This window comes from Mugil cephalus, chromosome 16 (assembly GCF_022458985.1).
Source record: "Mugil cephalus isolate CIBA_MC_2020 chromosome 16, CIBA_Mcephalus_1.1, whole genome shotgun sequence".
In the NCBI taxonomy this organism is placed as follows: Eukaryota; Metazoa; Chordata; class Actinopteri; order Mugiliformes; family Mugilidae; genus Mugil; species Mugil cephalus.
Window position 1 is genome coordinate 3,978,766 of NC_061785.1, and position 12,843 is coordinate 3,991,608.

Below are 12,843 nucleotides of genomic sequence, written 5' to 3' on the forward strand. Positions count from 1 at the left end.
ATCTTGTGACAATTCAGTGTTCTGCTGGGAAACGTTTGGACCTGGAATTCATTGGTGTGGATGTTACAATACTTAGATATGTAGCACCCACCTAAACCAGTGCAGGCACCCCCATCTCATAGCAATGACACCCCCAGCAGGATGCAGCCTGATAATCCCTGCTAATGATAGGCTCTTTAATGGCGCCCTAATTCTAAAATCTCTGCTAATTAATGAGGTAAACATAGAAAAAAAAAAAGTTGCGTCTTATTAGCATTCTAACATTAGCATTAGAGTTGACGAAATGTACACAAAGGGCAGTAGTACTGGAATCTTTATTGCACGTTTTTGTACAGTACAGAGCGTGGCAGAACTTTGGAGCACATGATTCAAACAAAACAAATAACAGCAAACCCGATTAAAGCTCGTCAAAGCAACACGATTATCAGATCAGACATAAAGAAAAGGCACAAAACCGAAGTTAAATCAGCTACCCAGAAGATCTGCGCCTGCCCGCCTTAAGCCCGTGTGGTCACATTGCCATGGCTGCGGGAATAAAGACACCTTAACCCCCTTTCTCCTAGCGAGAGGACCTTCGCTAATCCCCTGCCTTAAATAGTTTAGTACAAGGAATTAACTCATGCAATCTCATTCCAGGTTTACAGGGCTGCGGGCTTGAGAAGTCAAGGTGGAGCTGGACGAGGGCTCCCCTTGAAACAATGCACCTGCCACATGCGAGGACGCGGTTATGGTTGACGTCCGGTTAAAGTCGGAAAAAGATCTTGGTCATGGTTACGGTTTCATGGCTCAGCAGCATGAGACGTAATAAACACCTTAAATTAAACGGTTTTCCCTTATATTTTTTCTCCCTCGCATCAATACTGTCAGAAATACCAAACGACCACTGCTGCTGCTGCTTTTGGGTGATTTCTCTTACTACAGAGAAAAATGCCAGCAATAATCACACCGGCCGCATTAAAAACACCGTATGTTACGGGAACTACAAGTAGAAAAAATGGTGTGTTTATGTCTGGTGTGGAATCAATGGAACATATGACGCTGGTCTGTAAACTTAAGCAAAATAAAACTGGCTGTGATCAGTATAAATGCAAAACATGAATAAAATCGTAATACATAGTTCAACAAAGAAAAAAAAGAAATAATTCCCGCAAAGAATAAATACATAGATAAAATACACATAAAGACAAAAAAAATCCATAAGAGCTTCACAAACAATAAAATAAAAACCCAAGAATAATAATGTGAAGGGAATCGTAAACGACGAGGAGCTGGAGCACTTTATTTTGCAAACGTTTCATGCGGTTTGGAGGTGTTAAGCGAATGTCTCGAGTCCCTTTTGGTTGAAACAAATGAAAACTGAGACATTTCTCGGAGTGAAGATAAAATAAAAAAAGCCTCATGCGGATATGTGTAATGTGGAAACTATACGTGCCATAATTCTTGTGAAATAACATAAAATATTTCCTATTATCTACATTATTGGCTGTATTTGTAAAAATAGGAGCATTAGGAGCATTTCAAACCGATATATTTTTTTTTTGTTTAAGTTCAGTCAGCTTTTGGAAATTAAAACGTATATAACTTCAGGTTGTTGTAAGGAAACGTATCTTTTACTCACCTATGCTTCATTTGTGGAGTCGGTGTCTTAACTCTGCCGGCTCATTGGCTTTAAACAGATGTTTCAAATACATTTCCTGAACGGATATAATAATCTAATCCAGTGGTTGTCAACATTATAGGTTTGATCTAAACGATCTTGCAGGGGAGGGGAGGGGAGGGGAGGGGAGGGATGGGGGGGCTCTGATCTGATCTGCCAGCTTAGGCGAAGCAGTAGTCGATGTGAGCCAGGAGCTCCCTGTGGCGGCTGGTCGGGTAGGGGGCGTGACACTTGGGGCACTCCAGGAAACTCTCATCCAGGAGGTTGGCGACTTTAGACGGGGACGTGAGGCCGGGAGCGTCGTCGATAGTGAGACGCTCCAGCTCCAGCTTATCGTACGAGCTGGGCTCTGAGAAGCGAGCGTTCAGCTGCTTCTGAAAATGCAAAAAAAATATTCACATTCTGTGAGTTCAGAACATTAACGCAAACAAACGGGCCCGAGATGTGCAACACTTACAGCAGACTCCAGCTTAGCGATCTGGTCGCGGGCCTTGCGGAGCTCCTTCAGCACCTTGTGCAGCTGGTGCTGCATGCCCTGGCGATCGACCCGCTCATTCTCAAAGTCCTTGGCAGAGAGCTGGATCTGACGAGGAGCAGGAACGTTTGAGATGCAGACGGCATGAGTGGAGCTGCAGGACTTTGATGGAGAAACGGATTCTCCACTAACAGGCTGCATGACCTTAACTACAGATTTTATGATCATGTTGAATGTTTTATTGTTCTTGGTGATTTAGCCGTGTTATCATCTGATAAGATGATTCCTGTGTGTGAGTGTCTGCTGAGTATTGAGTCACAATAAGATACATTATTGCAATATTATGATATTACAATATTCTGCATCAGGCGTCTTGAACGTTTTTCAGACTCAAACAGATGGAGAGATTTGTGTTTTATATTAAACTCGGCCTAGTGCTATTTATAAATATACATTATTATCATTTAGTATGCAATGATAAATGACAATAAAATTATGTTGGGTTCACTTTCATGTGAATGTAACAAAATTTTAATTTGCGAGGGGAAATTTTAAACAAAAACATACAAAAGATTTTGGCCCAAAACGCGTCTTTTTCTATTTCTTTCAAAAATCGATATCGTATCGGAAGAAAAAAGTATCTCGATATATAAACTATTTAAGCTGCCCTTCAAAAAATAAATGACTGAATAAATCATTCACATTTGTAGCTCTGAAAAACAACTCCACAAAGTTTTAGAATCTTTTCTTCCATAAATAAAAAATGAGTTGCATCTTTTTAAATTTATTCTTTCGTCATTTCAAAATTTAACTCCAGTTTTTTTTATTTTTGCTTTTTGTACCGACCTCTCAGATCATAGTTACTCTCCCGTATTAAAAAGAACTTCTGTCTGGGTGTGATTTTGATTTTGCTCTAAACATTATTTACATTATTTTATAATAGAATAAATCATTCAGTTTCATGACATAACAATTTGTTGAGAATAATAATCAGTTTCATTCTCCTTTGTAGTGGGGCTATTGAATTTATAACTGTTTTATAGGTTGTAATAGTATTATAGTATTAGTGAACAATAAATTAAACTTACATTTATACTGGACTGCTACTGACTTAGATATTTTTCCTTTAATATAGTTTAATATGTTGTTTCCATGATAGTTTATGATCATATTATATACATTTTGCCGTATCGATATTTTTTCCACCCCTTTTGTGTCCAAACCGTTACCTGTTGCTCCAGCGCTGCGATTCTTCGCTGCTCTTCATTTTGGCTCAGAAGAGAATTCTGCAGCACGTTTACCTGTGAACACCAAACAGTTAAGACATGAAAAACTCATTTGTGCAGCTAATTTAGTAAAGTGAAGTTCAAGGCTGTACCTCAGTCCCTTTTTAATTCAGATAAGTCTGGTTTGTAAAGCAGTTTTCCTCTTGTGCATTGCGAGAGCTTTGATAGGAGTGAATAACTTCTAAAACTTTAAGAATTCTTAGTGGAGAGCGACGACAGGTAAAAAGACGTTGTCACCTGCAGCAGAAGCTCAGCAGATCTCTTCCTCTCCTCCTCCAGCCTCATGTCCATACTCTCCAGTTCAGCTCTCATTCTGTCGGTCCGGTCAGACGACACTTTTCTCTCCTCACACACTGTATGTCTGGATGAAATAAAGCAGTGTTTCCCTTATTTATTTATTCATTGTTAGTTGTGTTCCTTGCTAATCATAGGCCTACAGGGTTCCTACACATTGGAAATTTCAAAATTCCATACATTTCCAGACTCCTCAGTAAATAACCATCATAATAATTAGATTATAGCTAGGTATTGCAGCTCATACAAATAAGTGCAAATTCAGTGCAAAAACATGTAAAACTTGGCATTTTCAGACTGGCATTTAAGGGGTTAAAATCCGGAAAATCATTGAAAGTTTGGTAGTTTTGAGCTGGTCTGAAGTCGTTTAAGTTATTTATGTGGGAAAAAAGCTGAAAAAAATATTGATGTCTGAGAATTTTATGTTATTTTTTTAGCACATGTACAATTTTGCCCCAAATTTTGGCTAAATAAAAAGAGTTCCTGCAGAAATTCAGCTGTAACAGCCAAAATCATCACAAAGAAAATGTACAGAAATGCCCAAGGCGGGTAAAAGGGTAACTAAAGTCAGTCAAATACAAAAATAAATTAAGAAATCATAAACCAAACAAATGATAACTTGAGTGAGTCTGTCTCGCTCGCTCACAAGGTTCAAAAAGTGTGTGGTCACCACCTCGATAAATGGATCGATCCATTCATTTTTTTTTTTTTAGATTTTCATAAGTTTATGTTTTAGAAAACTGAGCATCTGTTCACTAGATTTTATTTTTCATGGTTTTCCCAAGCTGTAAATATAAAAAACAAATTCCATCTTTTTCCAAGCTTGTGTAGGATCCCGGGGGCTATTGTTGCGTCTTTGTGGCAGGTTTTGCATTGATCCGACATCCTCCTCCTCCGTTGGACGTCAACAGTCGCGGCGTCGTTACCTGTTGCTGAGCCGCTCCGCCTGCAGCTGCACCTTGGCCTCGTCCAGCTCTTTGCTCTTCTCCTCGTACCTCCTCCGTAAGGAGGACAGCTCGCCGCACTTGTCCCCGTGCTTCCTCTGCAGAGCCAGCATCTCCTCCTGGACCCGGGCGACGAGCTCCTTCTGCGACTGGAGCTCAGCCTGAGCTTTCACGGTCTGCAGAGCGGGGAAAACACTAATTACAGAATGGAGTCTACTCAGTTCTTGAAAAGAGATCAATTATAAAGATGTCTGAATCCAAAGAATATAAATGTTCTGCGGGGCTAGGCCAGCTGAATGCTGATCCAGACGAATGAAAGAAGGAATGAATTTATCCATATTTTAATGGGGAGACTGCAGGTTTTTGGTACGATCAGCTGCATCGTGCAGAACATAAGAATGAATCAGTCGGTCTGTTTTTAGAAGGTAAGAGGAATTCAAAGAAAACAGTTGATAGTAATCACCTGTTCCCTCTGCACACTGAGCTCCTGCTGGGTTCTGCTAAGCTGAGCCCTTTGGTTCTCCAGGTCTTTCTGCAGCTGGTCACACTGGGATTTCTTTTCAGGACCTGATGAGTTCACAGCAGCAGAGATAAGACACGTTAGCGAGGAAATTAAGAAGCTGCTCAAAGATACTGATTTAATGTTGGAACGCACTGCTCTTTTTAATTGAACCACAACCAAACATTTACTCAGTCCTACAGATGTTATCAACCATCTGGTCCATTCTCACTCGAACCAAGCTGCTCTTTTAATGCAGCCAGAAAGTCATTTCTGAATCAAACTGCTTTCTCTTCACATTCCACACTGGATGTGCCATACAGTCTAAATATAGTCTTGGGGAAACTGCAGCCGGCTCAAAACAAAGCAGCTCGTCTTGCCCTTAAGTACAATAAGGTTAAATGTAAATGAGATGCTGGACTCCTCGTCTTTTTGAGATATATTAGATTATTAAAACATCCTACTCGTCTATATAATCAATTAACTTTAAGCTCTGTTATACATGCATATCAAACAAGACATGCTATAAGAGCCTACAGCTCAAAGGAAATAAGTTATAGACTGGACACATATATACACGGATAGGATGGTTAATTTATGAGCTTCAGTTTCCCTATGCTTAACTGCATGACTCCAGTAAATGATACGATGTGAGGAAGTTCCATTACCATCTTCTTCTTTAGTTTCCTGCTGTTGCTGCTGCTTTGCCTGGGTCAGCTGCTGCTCCAGCTCCATGGTCCGGGCGAGGACAGACTGGACGTAGGCCTCTCTCTGCTGGTCGTACACGATCCACTGCTGGTTCTTCTCTAGAGCCTGGTGGTCAGATGCAAAAATAAATGAATCAATCGTCTGCATATGTGCACATCACAGCACAGGTCTTCAACAGGGAATCCAGCAGTTACAAAATCTTTGGTTGGTCATTTTTTTAAATACACATCAACATGAAAACGTTGAAGGCTGGGATAGAGGGTTCTGGGGTGGCATGCAGTTACAGAGCGACATTGGCAGCATTTTCCATTCTCTATACAGTGTCTCAGTTCACAGATTTAAACCTCAGTTCTGAGCAGCTCTTTTAGAGCCATTTTCCTCGAGGGATGAATAAAGTTTCACCCATTCAGACAGATTAATACAGATATGCATGCAGAAACACACACACATTAAATCAGTGACTCACATCTTTCAGTTGATCTTGCATCAGCACCACATCTGCAGGAGGAGCCTGTCCATTCTGAAAAGAGGAAGCACATTTTTATCCATGAATACTCCTTCAACATATCGGTAGCATTAGCTTTAACTCTTGCATCTCACACAGGCATCAGAATATTCATACATTTTGAGACACATAGTGGCCTGGAGTGACATTTGAAGGCCTTATAATAAAAATAAGTCTATATTAGTCATTGTTTAAAAACTGAACGATTCATATATTCAAAAGAGCGACCTGCTTCGTAAGAGGCTCGGCCACATGACCTCAGTGACCGGCTCCAGAGCTCCTGTTCCTCAACATCCATCCCTGGAGGAAGGTCACTCATCTCATAATTCTGTCACACTGACCCTGAGGTCTTCACGTCTGATCCCACCCCACGTCTAAGCTCCGGCAAAACCTTCCACAGCACCGTCGGGGTAAGCATCTAACCGATCATCTATGCGCTAAGGCTCTGTGAGCTCTTATGCTACACCAGACAAACATCACAAGCTTGTCAACTTTTCCAGATGGATTTAAATGCACGTCGCATAAGCCGAGCCCACGAACAGCTTTTGCAAATCCAGGGAGGAGGAGGGAAAGGGTGGCGGGTTCGTTGGCGAGATTATTTCTAGTAATGCAAAACGGGCTTAATCTAAAAAAAGGCTCCGAGGGCGAGGAGTGTGTCAGGAAAAAAAAAAAAAAATTACCCTTACAAGACGTAAAGACAAGGGAATCCACATGCAGCACAGACTCCAGGACGGCAAGATCAGAAAAGCCATGTATGGGTAGGAATATCAAGTATTTCCATATATAAGTATTCACACTCTGAATTCTAATGCATTTCCATCGTTGGGTCTAAAGCAAAGAGAAGCAAAAGATTAAAAAGAACCTGTATCCTTCTTGTACGAATATTCCCCTTCTTTAAAATCTCCGATTCTTTTGGATTTAGCCTCAAACGGAAGCAGCAGTGAACCCACAAACACAATACCTTTCCCTGTTGCGAGCATCAGGGAATAATGGGGCTGGAGGTGTTTTATAACTGATTAAAATAGTAGGAAATCAGAATAGATTTTTACCCATTTTGTTTGTACAACCAGTGCAACAGTTAAGCTCAACCATCAGACCAGAGAGGGTTTGATTTTCGTGCGCATTAATGAAGCTAACCACAGGGTTTCTACTTGTGACTTGCCCTCTGAGCTTCTTCTGAAGCAGAATCCTGATGACCACTCTCCAGTGAGAATCTGCAGTACTCAAAGCATCAAAGCCACCTTTGAAAAGGAATAGGAGCCCACAGATGTGAGGGAAGCGGTTTGCTACAGATTCGCCGAAGGCTCTTGCACGGGTGATTTTGATGACGAGATGGATAACACCTTCCCACGGGCTAAATGGACAAACCTGTTATCTCTTTAATGTGTAAGCGGTGCGTTACTGAGCGGGTACAGGCGGTAAAAGGGAGACGTGTGAATGCACAAAGCTGTTGAGGAACCCGATCAGAGGTCACACACTGCCACCTACTGGACAGAGGAGCGGCTGCATGTGTGTTTCCAACCAAAATTCATTCATGGGAAACATTTTCTGCTGAAATGCTCAAAACGGGTGAAATGAAACCGATGTAAATATACAGCAACTAACCCTTATGGTCAACCCTAACCACCAACCCTTTACTCTAATGGTCAACCTTAACCACTAACCACTAACCCTATTAATTTCCTAACCGTAATCCTCAGATTTGCTTTAATTTCCAAAAACTTATTATTTTTCATTAAAAATATAATAATTTTAATTAAAAACATAATTTTGCATTATTAAATTTAGTAAAAAAAAGTGTAGATATTATTGTTTATAAACATAAATAAAAAAAATAAAAAACATTAATATGATTATAGATATGAATCATTTCATGGGATTAAAATAAAAATAATTTCATTGGTTTTAAAAGTTTTTTCAGCAAAGGAAGTGGGAGGGAAGCACGGGAACATCTAAAAATTTGGTATAGTTTTGTGGATGTATAAAAGGGAGACAGTGGCTGATCGAGCTCGTTTCAATGTGAGCGAGCGAAGGGACAACATCACTTTCATTTGACATCAACTCAGCGTGTACGGGTTGAAACGTCACAACTAACAAACTGATTTTAATTTGGAAACATTATTACATACCTGATAAGTAAATAAAATAAGTTAATAAACATATACATGGATAAATCTCATAAGATTTGATTTACTTTAGAAACTACTTTAAGGCAACAAAGGCTTCATTAAGATAAAAGAAAGAAAAGAAAGAAAACTCGGGAATGAGCCCTTTTTGGCCACAGTCTCTTAGAAGAGATGTGGCCACATGCAACAAGGATTCTGAAAACAGGGGGAGGGACAGTGCACGTCCTGCTGTCCAATGGAGGCAGGTTCAGCACCTTCACCCTCACCCTCACCCTAACAAAAGCAGAGGTCAGGACACACCTGTTATCATTAAGCTTTACATTCTCAGAGAAGAACAAAAGAGCTCGGTGGAAATGACGCTGAAGACTCAGGTGGCTCGTACTGAAATAAGATTTACTGATCAGGAGAAAATGTAGCAGCTGCTCACACATTCAGAGCCAGAACCACTCACGCCAGGAGAAACAGAAAGATGTGAAATTAGGTGGGAGGTCAACCGCTGGCTATCGCCACCTGTGGCGGCAGTCGGTCTAACCAGCTATAACCTTGTACACCCTGTTTGTGTCAATGGAAGGAACACAAACAAGACTGAGGTCACAGAGACCTGTTTAACATCATATAACAATGATGTTTTTCCCCCTTTTTGATCAACGTTTCAACAATAACTAATTATTCTCAGAAGGAAAAATTACTACAACTAATGAAACTTGCAGAAAAGACTCACAGAATGAATCCTGGCTCCTTCATTACTTAACACAACAAGCTACAAATCAAAGTAACTTGTCTTTTAATTACACGATTAGCTTCTCCAATCAATTAGCAAAGCTCCTCAGGTCACGCAGGTGGGAACGAAAACCCAGTGGGAAAAACTGTCCTACCACTCCCCGTTAATTTCAGAGATGCACGTCAAGACTCAGATCACATCACAACTGTTGGTTTGTTTTTACCAGAAATATAATAATTCAAAAAAACAAACACAAAAATGTGCCCTGCTGCATCAGGAAATATTGGGAGAGGGGAGGATATGAGAACGGCCAAGGACGGAAAGCTGCTGCAGGATTTAATCCCAGGCCGGAGGGAAAATATGGAGTCAGAGGAAAGGATATAGCTACTGATCCAGATACATTCCTCAGCGATTTGTGACACACAGTCAAAAAAAAAAAGAAAAAAGAAATTGTGGAGACATTTGTCCTTAAGATTTTTAAAGAATCGTCCTGAATTGAAGGTCTAGACACACAAAAAGGAATCTTTACGCAAACATTTGCATCAAGGTGTTGTGCTGCAGAACAGTTTAAAACCACTAAGTGAAACGTGTTCAGTATTATCTGCATTCAGGCTCCATGAAAACTGTTTATTCACCTGGACATTGGGAGCTGGATGTGGACTGGTGACGATGTTCATGCAACATACGTGTTTTTATATATATATGTATATATATATATATATACACACTGTTGTTTCTGACCTCTCCTGCACATCTTGTCTCATCTTTTCTTGTGTAATGTTTTCTATGTGCAAACAAAAAACAAGCAGACGTACGTCGTCTAGACTCTACAAAGTGAAACCTACCACCACTTGTGTTTCCAGCGTTTGGCATCGGGAAGAAACAGTGGTCAGCTTGTTTTTCAGATTCTCCGTCTCCTGAGACAAGTTCTGAAACAACACGTCTCTCTGCTCTGCCTCCTTCCTGCGCTGCTCCAGCTGGGCCTGCAGTGACGCCACCACCTGAAAAACACAACCGTGAGAAATATACAACCCGACAAGGCAGCTACCAACAAAACAGCTACTTTTTTTTTTTTATTATTTATAACCACTTGCTGAGAAATGTAGGTTTCCTGAGTAAATACTCTTCTTCACACAGTTCTGCCTTCAGCACTTTTTTGTAGAAAGTTAACCTGTGAGGAGGTTAATGTCTGATTAATATGTAAAAACACATTCTGACACCTAGTAGCAGCTCATCTAAAGTTCAGCCTCATCCTCTTCTGAATTATAAAAACTATTTTCTGCAACTTTTATTGGAAGAACGGTCGGTTCCAAAGGCCGAAGCCTCGACACGCTGGAGCAGAACCGTGTGTAAATAAACTTTTCCATCGGGTCAGTCCACATCTTTAAACGTTTTTATTCCAGGAAACGACAAACTCTAAAACATCATCGAGATTAGCTTTCAAATAACTCTCGTTGTCAAGGTTGTCGCTTGATGCTGGAGAGCAGGTTCTTTTATTTTTCTTTCAGGTTTTCTCCAAATTTGTGTGTGTTTGTTTTTTTAACCTTCGGGTAAGTTATGATGAAATTTAGAGAGTAATACATGAACAACACTAGACTGGAGTAACAGTGAATGTAAACTGATGGAGAGATTAAATAGGAACCTCCTACCTACTGTATGTGCTCTATGATAAACTCAACCTTTATTTATTTATTTATTATTATCATTTTTGCATTCAATATTAAGCTATCCAAATAAAATCACATGTATTTAACAAATTTTTTATATATATTTATATAAAAAATGTCAATATACAATCTTTCCAACTGAGAAATGTCGCATATAAGCAGATAAGCAGCAGCCCCATATAGCCAGCATCACTTTCTATAGCACTGCCATAAACGCTGACAAGTCATGAACAATTAGTTTAAAAAATGTCAAGTAAAGGGCACGTAACCACCATGTTGTTAGCATGCCATTTGTGCCGCTTGTCTGACGCTCACTTCGCTGAGCTGCTGTCAACAAGGACTAGAAGCTATTTCACCCCCCTGCTGTTTTCCGTGGCAGCTCGCGATGCTTTCTGACACTTGTCTGCTCCCAGGAACGCACACGCCAGCCGCACAACCACACGCCACGAGTGCAACAAATCCTCACAAGTTGAGGGGAAGTTTACTGTACAAGACACAGCCGTACACTCTTATCTCCTCGTTCTGAGCCCCGGGCGTACAAATACGTCCGTGTCCATGGAGGATTCCTTTCACGGACGAATCTCTAGCAGGGGTTTTTAACCATATATTTGTGCAGGAGCGTCCTACATACGCACCTCGCCTCCTCTCGCTGACAGCTGCTGTCTCAGAGTTTCCATTTCCTGCTCTTTGACCAGCAGCTGCTGATTGTTCCTCTCTCGCAGCGTCTCGAGGGAAAGGATCCTCTGAAAGAAACGGCGTTAAAACATGAGAATGAAAAAGAAAAAAGAAAAAAAAGACGAGAGAGACACGAATGTTCATCCTGACGACGTGCACTCACCTCCAGCAGCTTGCTTTTGTCCGTGTCGGGCGGTTTGATGTGTCGCTTGGCCAACTCGTCCATCTTCTTCCTCAGGTGAGCGTTCTCCTTCCTGACTTTGTCCAGCTCCGCTTCGGCTTTGGAGGCAGAGCTGCTGGATTTGAAGCCCAGCTTCGAGACGATGGTCTCCTTCGCGCCTTTAGACGTCATGGCTGCTAGAACGGAGGAGTCTGGGGACGCAAGGAATCACAAAGGATTTGAGTTTTTGACATGAAACCCCCTCTTTTTTTTTTAAATTCAAAGTGAAGAGCAAAACACAGGTGCCTTAAATACAAATGAACAAATAAATAAAATGCATTACGTGAAAAAGGTAAGGGTCACAGGAGGGTTTCTGAATATTAAAGTGTAAAATATAAAATATATTAATACATTACTCTCCTAATGACACTTTTAACACACTCAGTCACTGTCATTAAACTTATGCAGTTATTTATTTAGTCCCATTTCATACTAACACATAGAACTATATCCGTTTCCGTGGTATAAATATAATATAAACAGATAATTTGGATTAAACATAAATAAAAAGACAGGTAAGGTACCGTTGGGGGTTTCACCACACCTCTCCTTAGTGGTTATTTAACATAAAAAAAACTGTTTCATTTATCAGTCGCACAAGAACGGTTGATAAACACGAGGTTAAAACATGGGACAAATATTAAATATTTGATACTTACTGACGAACCAAGCTGCAAATATCCACTGAAAACAGCCCCTGTTTGTAGCCGGAGACCGTTTTCAAACCAACACTTTCGTTTCCTGGAGTTTGAATTGCAGCGCGTTGACGTCACTTCCGTGATGCGCTACAGGGGTGCGTGTGCGCAACTAACCCGGCGTGCCCCGGAATATGAACTAAGCTGGCGGGGCAGCTGAAAAACAAACAAACAAACAAAACAAGGTAGCGGTGTCTAAAATTCTCTGTAGATATTGTTTATGAAATGCGATTATATGTCATTTAATTCGACCTTACTCGTATATTTATTAATGAAATCAACATGAAGATACCTTGTTGTTTTCACGTCTCTAACCCCTACTTGGTTCGCACCGGGCTGTTCGGTGCATCGAATGAAGCGAGCAACAGATG

At 40.7% G+C, this 12,843-nt stretch overlaps 1 protein-coding gene across 2 annotated transcripts; it reads right to left on the bottom strand.

Moving 5' to 3' along the window:
• Nucleotides 1-295: 295 nt before the first annotated feature.
• On the bottom strand, nucleotides 296-12,569 carry cep55l (centrosomal protein 55 like). Of its 2 annotated transcripts, none has more exons than XM_047608336.1 (12): nucleotides 12,437-12,569; nucleotides 11,721-11,929; nucleotides 11,518-11,625; nucleotides 10,061-10,216; nucleotides 6,330-6,383; nucleotides 5,824-5,968; nucleotides 5,120-5,223; nucleotides 4,639-4,832; nucleotides 3,656-3,779; nucleotides 3,362-3,433; nucleotides 2,115-2,240; nucleotides 296-2,028 (listed from the first exon to the last, which is right to left on the bottom strand). In XM_047608336.1, the coding sequence occupies exons 2-12, from the start codon at nucleotides 11,907-11,909 to the stop codon at nucleotides 1,819-1,821; spliced, it is 1,482 nt and encodes a 493-aa protein (XP_047464292.1). In that variant the 5' UTR covers nucleotides 11,910-11,929; nucleotides 12,437-12,569; the 3' UTR covers nucleotides 296-1,818. The 2 variants fall into 2 exon arrangements, with proteins under 2 accessions (XP_047464292.1, XP_047464291.1); XM_047608335.1 differs by having other exon boundaries at nucleotides 296-2,031.
• Nucleotides 12,570-12,843: the final 274 nt, after the last annotated feature.